General features: G+C 42.8%; 1 protein-coding gene across 5 annotated transcripts in view; it reads right to left on the bottom strand.

Moving 5' to 3' along the window:
• The window catches only part of LOC147898608 (3-hydroxyacyl-[acyl-carrier-protein] dehydratase FERN, mitochondrial-like), a 67,265-nt gene extending 56,762 nt beyond the window's left edge, over positions 1-10,503 (bottom strand). For 4 of the 5 annotated variants that reach the window (XR_015541552.1, XR_015541553.1, XR_015541554.1 and 1 more), the window contains exons 1-3: positions 10,228-10,498; positions 9,738-10,015; positions 1,863-1,978 (exon numbers count right to left, since the gene is read on the bottom strand). Coding sequence is in view for 2 of the 5 variants with exons in the window: in XM_087379369.1 (XP_087235495.1) it covers positions 1,863-1,978; positions 9,738-10,015; positions 10,228-10,273 (440 nt within the window). In the remaining 3 variants the exon portion in view is untranslated. Of the gene's footprint in view, positions 1-1,862; positions 1,979-9,737; positions 10,016-10,227 lie in introns of all 5 variants that reach the window. The other variant, XM_087379371.1, reaches the window with a different exon arrangement.
• Positions 10,504-15,214: the final 4,711 nt, after the last annotated feature.

Below are 15,214 nucleotides of genomic sequence, written 5' to 3'. Positions count from 1 at the left end.
CAAGTTTTTTTTGGAAGCTCCCCTCACCTAGAAGAGCTCCTTGATGATGAGGAGCTTCATGATAGTATGAAGGCACATTTGCACACATCTTACCCAGACACAGACCTCCATGCAGTGAGGAGATAGAAGCAAGCACTCATATGGCGACCCATGGTTCGTGACCAAAGCGGGTCATCTTGGGCTCCAAGAAGTACATTGGTGGGGTGTATTGGGACAGCGGCCCAGCCATGTTCATGGGGACATCGAGCGGACTACCAATGTTGCCCGATACAAGTTTATCAGGGCCTCGCAAATCAAATCTTCCACCTTACACAATGACCCATGGATGACCAGCACACTCTCATTTTAATGATGTAGCATATTAACAATGTTTGCTACAAATGAAAATATGTAGTCTGCAGGGATTGGGGTTCTAGACATTTGTGTTTGTGTGACAGAGAAAAGGCCCGGCTGAAAAAACAAGGAGCCAAACCTGAGCTAGTTCATTTAGATCATTGGGGTACTTCAATTCTTAACCTTCAAAGGTAGTCTTTTAGCTCCTAGTCAAAACACAAGACAGGAGGACTCTACACTTGCCCAGTGAGAACACAAGGGACTCGGGCTAGGGGATCTGCCATGGGTAGTACTCTGCTGCAGTTTTGTAAGCCAGGAGAAATCTTGACACCCAAAAATTGTCACCGATAGTCTCTAGAGATCCAAATTTGAGCATATTGGAGGCAGAAGGCCTTACCCTCATTGGATCAATTGAATGAAGGAGAATGGCTTGGCATAAAAATGGAGAATTAAAGGGGCTAAAATTCTGTCTGATGTGAAGGAGGAGGCTATATGAGAGTCCCACATACAGTTGATTATATTTGTTATCTTAAGATGTAATGTGCAGCATTGGGGACTTCAGGCATCCTAGTAGTCATGCGATGATGTCTAGGGGGCCCGCCGCCCCATACGTGCAGCTTAATTATGGGCAATGTCTGGACTTTTTGTGGTATGGCGCTCTCCGAAGCTAATGGAGCATGAGGTGTAAAGTGTCCATGGTGGTAGTACTGGTGGCTGATTGCATTTGATATCATAGTATAAAGGCCTTCCACCATTTGTATGTTACTAGTCCTACCAAGATAACAGCTCTGAGCTCCTCATGCTTTTACAGATCATAGGCCTGGCTAGAAAACTCTTGCCTTCAATCTGTCATGCAAAACCATAACCTTGTCCCCATCTTGCAGAGCCACAAGCTCCTGCTCTGGCCTGCCAAATCTTATCTGTCCTGCAAACCACAAATCACCTGGCCTTGCAATAATATTGCTGTTGCCAGCCTCGTGAGTTTTCCACCTAATTCCTCTTTGATATGTTCAAGAGAATCCTCATCTTGGTTGTTAGACTTATAAGCTGAATTTTATTATACATAGCAGGATGCATAATATTGGGCACCATACCCTAACAGCTAGTTTAGTCCAGATTACATGATTTGATCAAGCTGTTTAACAGGGCAGACTGTCAGAATCATATGCAGTTAGGAATTCTTAGTCTTAATGCTATCCTTACATCTACTCCATTCTGAGGTTTTCAAAGTGCATGACTTCATCTTCAAAGTTCAGATATGTGTGGTTTAGCTGTAGATTTGGAATCCTTTTTCCCCTATATTCTGACATCCAGCAAAAAACTTGAGAAGCTTATGTATAAACAAACAATATGTCTTACTTCCCTCATGTTCACCTATGTATGGTTTAGCTGTCAATTTGAAAGCCTTTTTCCCCTATATTCTTCCATCTGACCTTTGTTGTGTTGCCCATGCCATACAAAAAGCTATGTCCATGAAAAAAGCTTAAGAAGCTTGTGTGTAAACGAACATTATATATTTAAGAAGGCACCTGTACTTATCTCGCACATGTCTCAAGTTGATTGCTTTGACTTCTGCAAGAAGATGCTGTCCCACAAGTACTGTTTGTTTAAAGTCCAAGCTCTGTGATACATATATTGATCCTGGCTGTTACAAATCATAAAATTTTCAGTATCATGTAAAATCAAAAGATTTCCTGTATCATAAATAAATCTCAACATGGAAAGATTGCTTATCTAGGATTTGCACATCCATTCTTCACATGTAACCACTCGCTTGTTACAAGCATTATGACGATAGAGCTTAGGCCATGCTGTTCTCCACAACAAACTGAGAGGCACGATGGATGTTACCAGCTAAGGTTAGGATTGGTTAGGAACTTACATCTTGACCCATGCTAACATATGAAATGTGCATTAATATAAGATAGATGTAAATCACCAATCATGCTTCATCATGCAAAAACAACTTGATTTCATGAGCCCTTACTTAACCAAGCAATACAAATGATGGTGAACATGCATCACGCATCATCACATAATGACAAGTTCTCCTATAGCAACTAGAGATCTTTGGATGGAGAGTCTGCATATGCTCAAGGTGGAGCACGCGGGCTTAGAGATCTAGATGTATCCAGCAGAGAGTATAAGAACCTTTTGGTAAGATCAGAGGACCACATCCTAGAGGGACTCTGGATCTATCTTTTGTATTGTGTCCATAGCTTTGGACAAAAACATATTCTTTTGGTGGTTCTATATCTGGCTTGGTTCACTATCTATTTGCTAGTCTGCATAACACATCTATGTGAAGCACATTAAGTAAAGAAGTTTGTGATTCCCACACCACACACTGTGTGAGCTCCTAGGTTATTCTATCAGTCTTCCGTTGTGTGTACCCTCTATTTGTCGATTTTTAACATGGTATTAGAGCCCAGATAGGAGGCTCATAAGTGTGGGAGCTTGAAGATAGGGGCCTTGCTCAAGGACGACCCTAATTCAACGCTCTAGGGAATCGACTTTCAGTCTGAAGGATTGTGCTCTTGCGAGAAGGAGGACGACTCAGGTTCAGTCAGGTGTGTAAAGAGTTCTTATCTACAGATGGTGATATTTGTTTTTTATTTTGTTGTGTGGTATAGTAGCAGAGATGTCGATTTCAGAAGCCTCTTCAGCCACTGCTCTTCCTCCAATCGAGTTCCTTATTTCAACATCCCTAACTTTGGAGAGTCTGGGAAACTAGATGGGACCAACTATCCTACCTAGAAGGTGAAGATCCGGAGTCATCCAGTGGCTCGAGCTGACAACGGGAGCGGAGGCGGAGGATGTGCTGGACAAACAAGGGAGGATACTTGTACCGCTAGATGGAGATGAACTAAAAACGTGGGAGGAAGATAACCATGCTCTGGCCTTGATCATAGGGACTACGGCGGACTCAGTGATTCCTCATATACAGATGATTGACACGTCAGTAGAGGCGTGGGCCATTCTGAAGAATCTATATGAGACAGATAATACATCCGGGATCTTGACTCTTCAGCATCAACTCTACAACGTGGATATGGATGAGGGCGATCCGGTACATGACCACTTGATGAAGGTCAAGGTGGTGATGGATCAACTAGCATCGGTTGGTCAGAAGGTAGACTCAAGCCAGTCAGCCTTAATGGTACTTGGGATGCTACCATGGAGTTTCAAGAGCTTCGTTACGATTGTGACAGTAGGACAGAGGACCAAACCGTTGACCTTTGAGGAGTTGGGTCCGTCACTGCTATAAGGAGAAGCTAGGGAGAAGCTCTATAAAAAAGACAAAGAAAAGGCGTTGCTGGCAAAGGACGCCGAAAAAGGACAAGGCAAGCCTAGCGGTTCCTTACCCAAGGAGGATGATCTGGAGATGAAGAGGACACTTCCAGTAAGAAGAGGAAGTAGAAGAAGTGCTTCCCTTGTGATGACCCAGGCCATTTGCAAAGAACTGCAAAAAGAAGGTGGATCAAAAGGAGTCCGGCTCAAATTTAGATGGTAAGACAAAACCTGAAGCTAAAGTGGTAATCGAAGAACTGTTCTTGGTGACATCTCCATGTGTTATCGAGGTCAGATATGCAGATCTAGAAGTCATAGTGAAGATGCCTAATATTGAGAAGTGGGCCGACAGGGAGTCAAAGACCTTTGTGAAGGTGAAGGACAGCAAGGAGTGCTTGGACTCTTCCAGGTGTGTGGCTGTTGATACTAACATGAGGGTGGATTCCATGGAATGCCCTAGGGTTTCAAGTTCACATGGATGCTGTAATTCAGAAGGGGGCATTACAGGATTACACAAGTTATTGGTATGTTCCTCCATGAGGTGCATGGTTTGCTTTCAGAAAGAGAGAGAGAAAGAAAGTCTATTAACGTCCACGGGAGACCAAAGGTCTCTGGGACAATAGAAAAGCCATCCAATACATCAGCTTAGGGAGGGCACATGACAGCTCCCTAAGAGTGCATGAAGCAACTCCATTTATTTAGAGTACCTAGATTATGCACTAGAAAAAAGCATATAGTCAGCCATACATCATTTTAAGGCTGAGAGTCTTTTGGTTTTGATTTAAGCTCCTTAATGAGTGCTATTCCTCCACGGTACACTGCCCATTTCTGTTTGGCTGTTCGTATTTCATCAAGGACTAAATCCCCAGCTCTGGAGACTAACTGGGGTTTAGGGGGGAAGCCTTACAAGACTTCACAATCTCATCAATCACTGCCTGTTTGCCAGGCCCTTCTAGAACCTCGAGTCAAGCGTTTACTTCTGCCAGCTCTAACCTTAACTCTCTGAGTTGCAAGCAATAAATCTGTTCATGTTGCCCAATGATGGGTCGCTTTGAACCTGCTTGTTGGTAGTTTTATGCAAATGGAGAGGGCGTCATGGCTGTCACTGTTGCATATCATGCCTTAGTGGAAGTTGCAAGACAAAGTTCTGGTATGTACTTGATGTCATTAATTTGTGCCATTATTGTTTGGAGTGAACACAAACTCAGAATTCTTACTTATGGAATGAAGAAAGATTAGGTCCTTAAGTAGGCACCTCTTACATGATCACTGACATCACTGATGACCTCTGAGCTCCACAATCATCTCCTCAATCTGCTCCTAGATTCTCTCAATCATCCTATGTGGCTTCTTTCATCACCTAACTGTGCTTATGGGCACCTAACTGTGCCTCTAGCACACACACATAGAAACCAAGGTGTGCCTGAGGCATACACCTTGAGATATCCCAACAAAACCCCCCCTCAAGGGAATGTCTCAGGCTATGTCAAGGATACAGCTAGCACAAGGTGTCACATGCCATCTCATGGTGGTCATGGATCTATCAATGGCTAGGATCTCAAGCTAGCAAGGGTTCCCATGGGTGTAAGGTAAACAAAAGGGATACAAGAAAGACCTTCCAATGGTTATCTCCCCTGCATGTACATGCACACAATGTCTCAAGGAGGTACCATGGAGCAAAAACACATACACATGGCCTACATCATATGGTGACCAGAGGTGTTTACAAAACACACAATAGTTTATTTCATTCATTTTGGAGGACTATCCAGACTGAGTACCTTGACTCAACAAAAAGAGAGATCTGGAGCATAAATGGAGATGATTCAAAAAGCATAATCTTTAAAGGATGCCTCATCTTGTGGAGGCACATCAACTGAAAGTAGATTGGCATTTTCTATCTTTGAAGTTGCTTCCTTTTTCGCTCTACAAAACTTTTCATGATGATTGTTTTTGCCACAGTGTTTGCATGGATTGATCTTGAAGCAGTCTTTTGAGAGGTGATTAGTCTTCCCACAATGATTGCAAGGTGAAAACTTGCCCTTCATCTGCCATGTGTGAAAGCCCTTTCCATTGAACTTATCTATATTCAATATGGTAGCCATGAGAGGGTCTAAACCAGGAATTGGGCACTGTCTTCTCTCTTACAAGGCTAGAATAACAACTGAAAAGCTTCAAAGTATATAAATTTAATGTAGCAAAGACTTGTGACCAAATTTCAATCAATGATGCTTTCACTTACATGCTTCACAGAGGTGGCTAAATGAAAGCTTTCCAATCAAATCCAGGTATAGCAACTTAAAAGAAAGTTGTAGCCACAGTTGTACTAATGCTTTTCAAAACTTCAAAACCTCAGAAATGCTAAAGTAGCATCTAATGTAGCATCACATTCACAACCTTGTCAAAACTGTCAAAAACAGAGGCCTGAACTTGGAGGGCTTGTATCTCACTCTCCAAAGCAAAGAAAAAGGGGCTTTCTGAAGCAAAAGAAAGCTCTTATACCAGAGAAGATCCATTGAGGAGGAGAGGCGCAATTCCGCGTCAGGTCGCCATAGCTAGCTTCTTCAAAGTCGACTGGTTTTTTTCTGTTTTCTCCTTGAATATGCAGCCATTGCTGCTCAGATTTCAACAGCAACTTTCCCTCAGTGTCATCCAGCACGAGCTAAGAGGAATTTGCAGATAGATAGGTACACAGGCGGAATTGCGCGAATTTTCGTCGATCAGTGTGAGTGTTGGCATTTCACGTACAATCGAAATTTCACAGTAAGCTTACAGCTGGAAGTTCGCCCATACAAGAGGAGTTTGCAGCTCAGAGGGTTTGGGCAAAGGTCTTTTGTAGGCAGAGAACAAAGCTCTCAAAGATTTGGGGAAGGAGGAGGAAAATGGAGAAGAAGAAGATGGAGAAGAAGAAGATGATGTGGCACAAATGGGCTCAAGGGGGATCAAAGGGCTCTGATATCATGTTGGTAAACTGAAAAGAAAGCATGGAGTGAACACAAACTCAGAATTCTTGCTTATGGAATGAAGAAAGATGAGGTCCTTAAGTAGGCACCTCTTACATGATCACTGACATCACTGATGACCTCTGAGCTCCACAATCATCTCCTCAATCTGCTCCTAGATTCTCTCAATCATCCTATGTGGCTTCTATCATCACCTAACTGTGCTTATGGGCACCTAACTGTGCCTCTAGCACACACACATAGAAACCAAGGTGTGCCTAAGGCATACACCTTGAGATATCCCAACAATTATAGCATGCTGCTGTGGAGAGAATCTGCTCTTCGTTTGTCTCAGGTAATGCAAGATTGGAAGGAATGTGCCTTCTTCGAAGGCAGACGGGGAAATGTGGGTGCTTCTTCAAATCTCGGACACAGATTGTTGGTAGGTGATTATGGACAAGGTGTACTGAAGCCATAAGAGTACTTGCTTGAGAACTCAGTGAGAGTTCATGGTCTAGGTTATCTGGAGATATTCTTAGGATTTCATTTCTCGAGATGGTTCTTTTGTTGTGGACCTTTGGATGAACTTGTGTACCAGGATGGTTTGCTTGAGCAAGACCAGACCCGGATGAGCCAAGCTAGGAAGCGGAATCGACACTCGATTGTTCCAAAGGGTTTCACCATGGGAGCTGCTGGGCAACTTCATCGATGAGTTGGTTGGGTCAAGATGTGTCGGTCAGAGGGGGTGTTGGAAAGGTCACCTCCCCATCTGTAAGCCCCCAAATGAGGAGAGCATGGGGGAGGGAGACCTAGGGAAGTTATGCCCAGAGAAGAGAGAGAGGGGGCTGCCACATGAACAGCACCTCACAGCCAACAAAGGCTGCATCAAGAGGAGCTTATGTGCAAGAAAGATGGCAGGGCATCTAGCCTTGGATCTGGCCTGGCAGGAGGCAACTGAAGAGCAGCAAGATGGCACTGATGGATGGCGACACATGGCAGGAAAGGCGCCTACCTAAGGACAGGTTTGTGGGCAAATCTATGGCCTGCAATAGACCATAGATTTGCCCACAAATCTATAGCAGGTATGCAGGGCATCCAGGTGGGCAAGTGGAGCAGCAAGTGGGCTGCTTATGGGCCGGGCTGGCTGATCGGCTGGCCAACACACAGCCCCAAAAAGGGGTGCCCACAGCCCAATATATAGGGCCTTGTGGGGTCGGTTGGGGGGCCAGCAAAGTCGGCCAGCAGCCTGCTGGTCAGTCAACTTTGAGGAAGCATCTGTCCCTATAAAAGGGGCCCCTTGGGGGACATAACATCATCCAGCATATCAGAGCAGAAGAAGCACCAGTAGCCTCATCCCTTAGGCCTACATCTAGGAGGCAGAGGAGGCCCGGACGTGCTGCAGACTGAGCTCACTTAGGGCTAAACCCTAGGCTGTCTACCAGGGCATCAAGGTGCTGAAATCTTTGGACAGAGAGCCTACATACACTCGAGGTGGAGCACGCGGGCTCAGAGATCTAGAGGTATCCGGCAGATAGTAGAACCTTTTGGTAAGATCAGAGGATCACATCTTGGTAGGACTCTGAATCTATTTTTTGTATTGTGTCCATAGCTTTGGATGGAAATACATTCTTTTGGTGGATTCTATATCTGGCTTGGTTCACTGTCTATTTGCTAGTCTGCATAACACATCTATGTGAAGCAAATAAAGAAGTTTGTGATTCCACCCAACACCACACACACTGTGTGACCTCCTGGGCTATTCTATGAGATTGCTGGTGTGTGTACCCTCTGTTGGTCGATTTCTAACAGCCTGCTCATCTTGTTCACAGGCCCTTTACAGCTTATCTAGCTGCTTTTTCCACAATCTGCAGTCCTCCTTCTGATGACCTTCTTTCTTGCAAAAGAAACATGCAATGTTAGCATCCGTCCGTCTGCCTGTTTGATAGGGCCTTCTACCCTTCCGCTCTACCTGGTGGAACTTTGCAATCCTTTTGCTTTTGTTGGACCAGCACTCTTTGATCATGTGACTCGAACGATTGCATATGCTGCAGTAGCTCCTTGCCGACATTCGTTGTCGTTGGTATGCCATCCACTTTGCACTCGGTGCACCAAAGTTTACTTTTTCTTGCACACAAGCGAGAACAGGCTCTAATAAGAAACCTCGAGAGGGGCGACTCCCATCTCTTTGAGAAGCTCTTTCTATCTTTGCTGATTCTTCATCCAATTGTCTCACCCAAGACTCTAGAAAAGCAGCTGACAAACGAGAGCCATGCAAAATCCTAATTAAAGCAAGTGGTCTTATGCCAAGCCACGGAATCATCATGAAGGTCCTCATCACACACTGCAGCAACCTCGAGGAAGTAAACCATCTGCATGTGCATCATTGCTATGTCCTCAATTGCCGTCTGCTACAGATGCACCTCTATTTGGGGCGAGGGGACTCTTGAGTAAAATCATGCTCAGTTTCCTTTCCCAAGTTGCTCACAATCTCGCGCTGCTGCTCTCTGCTCCATCCAATTTCCTTGTCAGCCTCTTTCTCTTGGAAGCCAGCTACACTGCAATAGGATAAGAGGCCCTGACTGGCATGCCAGGCATGGTTCCTGAGGCTCCTTTTGCTCTTGCATGAGCCATGATCGATAGCTGCTGGCTTGGTAAGCTCAAAAGGTCTTCAAAGGGATGTTTATTTGTTGGCCATATTCAACGAAGAAGACCATGCAGACAGAACAGGATATCCTTTTGCTCTTGCATGAGCCATGCTTGATAGCTGCTGGCTTGGTGAGCGCAGGAAACTCAAAAGGTCTTCAAAGGGATGTTAACTTGTTGGCCATATTCAATGAAGAAGACCATGCAGATAGAGCAGGATATCGAAGGTGGCCCGCTGTAGTGTTCCATGATGAAAAAGCCTTGCATGAGATCTCCCATCAGGGGGAAAGATGAAGTCAGGGGTATGTGCACGAACAATTCCATCATTGTTCTCTCCCATCACCCCAAGTCTTGTAACTTACAATTTAGTCTAAAACTCCAAATGGGCTCTATTGCTATGATCGATGAAAAGACATTTGCATGACTCTTAAGTCTACTAATAAAAATTACGAAGAGTACATAGGTCAATCGTTTAATGCCAAACAAACATTGCTTTACAAGAATTGACTCGGGTTTCTAAATACTCACAAAGTGTGTCCCTATTATAGCAGGGAAGAGTCCAGCGTATAGCAATTCAGGTACTATAGAATCTGAGAATCCTAAGGCTTTCGCACTCGCAGGTTGGAAGTGGATTGGATTTGTGTTTTTGCAAAGCTGACAAAAGGATCGCACGTCATCCAGACTGAAGACACGCTCTTTCGAAACAATTTTCCCTTCATACAGCTCGTTTGAGCGGCCAGCCATCGCATTCTTTGAGTTACATTCTGTACAAATATTTGTTAGATTCCATCCTGCTGCGGCCCGTCCTGGAGGAAATCCACAAACCCATATTCATTATTAAAAATTATCTCGTGGTCGTTTACTAATATGGAATCAGAAGATGTAGTACCACCATCAAACGTCCCAAGATGTCTTTACAAGCATGGATGAAGATTTTTTTTTCATTTCCGCTCAGCAGATTGCATGCCTTTAAAGAATTCTCTTGTACATCGAAATGCCAGGATCGCACGAAAGGCACCTGCAAGTCTTATGGCTGCCGGCCCGAAAATTTTGGGTCGATTCATCGCGATCTGTGACAACAAAGCCCGAAGCGAAAGCTGGGCTTTTGATGCTTGGAAGGTCAGACTGCGCTTCTTGATGCATTCGGTAGGGAATGTCAAACAATTTGGATTGTGGGCTCACGTCATATTCTGCTATGTGCTGTGACTCTCGTCCCTGGTGTTCTGTTCCTTGTCTATCCAATACATTTCACGGGCACCAAGTTTCTTTTCCCGAAAAAAAAAACCAAATTTTTATTAAAGAGAAATATGTACACTCAACGAAAAGAACAAGATAAATTTTATTCCTGTGGCCTGCCGAGAGCGCGAGAGAGAGAGAGAGAAGAAGAAGAAGAAGAGAGAAGAAGAAGAAAAAAAGAGATATATATATATATAGAGAGAGGGGGGGCTTGCGTAGAGAGAAGAAGAAGAAGAGAGAGAGAGAGAGAGAGAGGGAGGGAGGGGGGGAGGGGGAGGGGCTTGCCTAGAAAGAAGGAGAGAGAGAGAGAGAGAGGGAGAAGAAGGAGAAGAGAAAGGAGAGAGAAGGAGGAGGGAGAGAGGAGAGAGAGGAGATGAAGGAGAGAGAGAGAGAGAGAGAGAGAGGGAAGGCCAAAGAAGAGGAAGTTACTAAATGCATGCATTGAAAGCCTCTTACAAGAAACATACTTGGACCAATGACCTTAAAATAACTAGGGTGTGGTAGGCCGCCTAAGGTGAAAGAGAGCAATGTAGAAAATATTGATTCTAAATTAACGATGAAGAAATGATTTTTTGAAATAACGGGAAAAAAATATTAAACTAGAATTATAAATTGTTAATGCATAAATCGTAATGTTAGCTGTAGAATAAAAAGTGGAATTTGAAATTCTATATTTACGAATATTTGAAGTAATTTCATTTATATGAGTGCGTAGATAAATTAAAACAATAAATAAAGAAGAATAATAATAATATGAATTGTATTATGAATGTTTGGAAATTAAGTCAGACAAATGATATTGTTGCTTAAATCAAATTGTTCCGCTTTAAGTAGTAATATTTTTTCGTGCTCGCAAGGTGTCCTTTTATATTATTGTAACCCTTTGAGCTCGATGTTGTGTCCATTCGAGCAATGTATTGACGTTCTAAGTTATTCGCTTCCACTGTATTTAGTGTTGATGCCAAGACCTCCTCGTTGAAGTTTTTTTCAAATGGTTTGTACTTGTAGACATCATCGATCATTTTAGATGGTGGTTAGTTTTGTGTCGTTTCATACGTGTTTCAATGTATGTAGTTTGTCCAATATATTTTTTCCCATTCCGTAGACAAGTGATGCAATAGATAAATTTTGTTACCGATGTGGTATTGTTATAGTTCCTTCTTTGTGTCTGATGTTCATAAAATTGAATAAAGTATGAGTGAAAGTTAAATCTATTACATGGAAAAAAAAATATTATTCGAAAGGATGTTTTATATTGTCGGTAGGGTTTTACCTTGATTAGGCTGCTTCTTGGGTTCTAGGAAGATTGTTGCTAATGGCCCATAGTTTTTTTCTGCAAATTCCGGGTCAATTTTGTATGCTATCTTGTCAATGGTTACCGGCCATTCGCCCTACTATAGATTGTACGCATCCTTGAATTGTTGTAATATGCTGTCAGCTGCTTGGTTTTCAAGATCGGCAAGCTCCTCAAGTTCGACGTTGAAGGCAAAGTGTAGAATTGTTATGCAAAAGATTGATATTCCCTTGGTATGTCTATCAAGTATCACTTGTGCTTTTGTGCATGGCAACAACTCATCCATGGTATCCTGGCCATTGGATAGCTTTTGTATAATGTGTTTTATCAATCCATTTGCGAGCTCGTTGCTTCCTCTAGGTCTATCCTTCAGAACCTCCGTTGCTTTTGCCATCAAGGGATGGTATTTCTTGTATGAATCAAATCCAAAGATATATTCTTGTGGTTGTATGCCTGCCACGTTTGCTCTTCTCATTTGTTTATCATTAAAGAAAATCTTGCTTTCTTTTTTCTATTTTTTTTAAGGCGCGTTCTTTGTCTTCCTTTTTTTCTATAGCTTTTCATTTGAACAGTTGGAAAAGTTGAAAAATGAGAATAAATGTATGAATAAAATTGTAGATTGATGTTAAATAGAATGGTTTTCTCGAAGAAAATAGTTAGGAATGCATACATACCTCTTTCGTAGTAGCCATTTTTTGAGTAAAAAAGAGGCATCCCTTTTGTACGATCTACCAAAATAAATAGTGACTGAGTTATACAATGAAGAAATGTAGAATGTTTGATCGGCTTCAAAGCACACGTCTGAGATTATATGCTGAACTGTATATTTAGCATTTGAGTTTTTAATTAATAAAAATGTCGTATCGATTAATGGATGGTGAATGGATATTACCTTTTTTAATTAGATTGTGGGTATACTATATGAGGCATGGGCACAAAGTTAGAAGGTTTTATGCTATGCAAGATACGAAGATGTCGCCGGCTCGTGACTCGAGACAGCATGATGTACGTTAATCCTAGAGCAAATGATTCACGTATGACGATTAATGTCTTTCCAAGTAGTGTCAAGCCTTGTGACTTGTGTCCGGTTATTGCATATGTGAGCGTGATTGGAAATGTTGTCTTGTGGTACCAAGTCCCGTTCAGGAACTTTCGTGTGTGCTTCAAGCATCTGAGTGTAATAGGCTCGCATGTGGAAGAGATGATGGCATGAATCTTTGTCAACATGCCTATTGTTTCATGCCACTCCAGGTTGTGAATAGTTGCTATTGCCCCATTGGCAGCTCCTATTGTCAAATTAATATTTTCTGTTAGCATAATCCTAGCACCAATCGCTACGTGGTGAAGCTCGTGGAAATCCGGATCGATTATCCAATCTTGTAATTCTGGAATGTTATCTGCATTCGATACGACCTGTACTCGCATGATGTCAGTTATTGGAAATTGCGATCTCAAGATATTGTCATTATATCGTTGTGCATCCTGTTTGTGTGTGCACAAGACAAGGGTCTCTGTGTCAATGAAGCTTTGTGCCTCCTCGTCTGTGATGATTGTCCAAGTGAGGTATTGTTTGATCTGATCTTTTGTTGGTGTTGCAATGCAAATGATGTTAAGAAGCTGTTGAAATCTGGATCTTCTAAGTGCCAGATTGAGGCATGCATATAGTGAAATGTAGCAATTCTCCAAAAAGGTGAGTTGCTGATGTGACACTTATGACAATATTCCTTGGGAGCAACTCTGCATTTGCATACTGGCAGGAGCTGTTGCATGTTACCAAAAAGAATTAGCTTTTTGGAGTGGAATGGATCTAGAGTACTGCTGTTGCAAATCTCACACATCTGTTGGACTAACATGTTCATCATTTGACATGTCATCATGGATATCTCATCGATGATGATGGTGTCTGCAGCGAGCAATGCATCGTCTAATTTGGAAAGTGTGCTATAAAACATCTCATTCTTCTTTGGAAGTGCGAATTGATGATGGACTGTTGTCGCAAGGCGGCTCAAGCATAGTGCTGCAGCACCAGTCGTTCGCTGACAAGACTATGGACTTCTCGTGTAGGACATGATGATAAGTTATGTACTTGATCATGAATGTCTTTCCTGACCTAGGTGTGCCACAAACAATATGCAGCCCTGTTGGTGTCTCAAAAATGTTAATGTAAATAGCTCTTTGATCTTCGGTTGAGGTCGAGGTCTGCATCTCCTTGAACTCGTCTAGTAGTTGCAGGATTCTTATGCGGCTGATTTCTAGTGTGTTGTCGCTTGCATCTTTGCAAATGGTGAGGGAAGTATCGTCGAGCGCTCGTAAAGGACTCTTCTGCAATATCATGTTAGTCAATTGTTGTCGGACATTGTTGTCGGACACTATACACATTTTTCAAAGAAACCAAAAAAAGGTTTATGCATTCCAAGACCGAGTTAGATACAAAGCAGCTCCTTGCAAATAACATAGAACAGGTTGTGACTCTGGTACCAAAACTTTGTTTTGCTCTTTGCCTTGGACTTCAGAAGCTGCATGAACAAGGTTGGATCCACAATGATTTGCACAGTGGAAATGTCCTTCTGGACTATGTAGCTAATATGCAAGTGCGGATTGGTGTTTGTGACTGGGGACACGCTACATATATAATAAATTCAAAGGAGAACTTATTAGCCATACATTCTAGTGAGGAAGATACTAAGTACAAGGGAATCTGTAGATCCGTAGACACATTGATGGATGTACTACTGACCCAACCAACAACATCGGAATGTGGTCCCATACCATGTTGCAGTATTGCTATTATGGCAAGGACACATGAACATTCAGAGAATCACAAACACCAACCTCTCATACTACTTGCTAAAGTACGCCATGAAGACGGAGCCTGTAGGAAATCTAAACTTGAATATTCAAGATGCAAAACGATTGGGCCTTGAGACACTTGATCCATTAAAGCTGAATATGGTTGCCGCATACGTACTATCCAAGCCAACATCACCAACCAAGGCAACATTGACGTGTTTACAAGTACCCACTATTCATCGCACAGCGAGGCTATATCCTCGGTCGACTCCTCACCACCTGAGCTTCAACAAAGCTACTTGTGAAACTACTGTGTCACAACAATCCATCCTATCAATACATATTGTGGGCGTCCAATCGTACTAGAGCAGCTCACGTTTTATGAATATTGGAAGTCATTCACACCCCAAAAAGAACGAAGGTGCAATACAACACAAGGAACAATGATAGACTCATTCAACAGCTATGTATATCCGAGCACACGGCTCATCTACTTCACTGACTACCATCCAACTCACCACTTTGAGGGCTTCTTCTTCAATCAGCTACTTAAAAGGATCCATTTCAGAATTAAACATGAACTGCTCTCTCCATCCAATCGAACAGGATCGTACTTTCTCGAATGTCACATTCGTGGAATCGTCCAAATGGAGCAGGACATCGAGATGCTCGTCTCAGCTTTCTA

Source organism: Dipteris shenzhenensis, chromosome 9 (genome assembly GCF_047967505.1).
Source record: "Dipteris shenzhenensis isolate YYH24624 ecotype China chromosome 9, Dip_SZ_1.0, whole genome shotgun sequence".
Lineage (NCBI taxonomy): Eukaryota > Viridiplantae > Streptophyta > Polypodiopsida > Gleicheniales > Dipteridaceae > Dipteris > Dipteris shenzhenensis.
The sequence above is the reverse complement of the archived record's forward strand: the minus strand, read 5'-3'. Positions and strand labels throughout refer to the sequence as shown.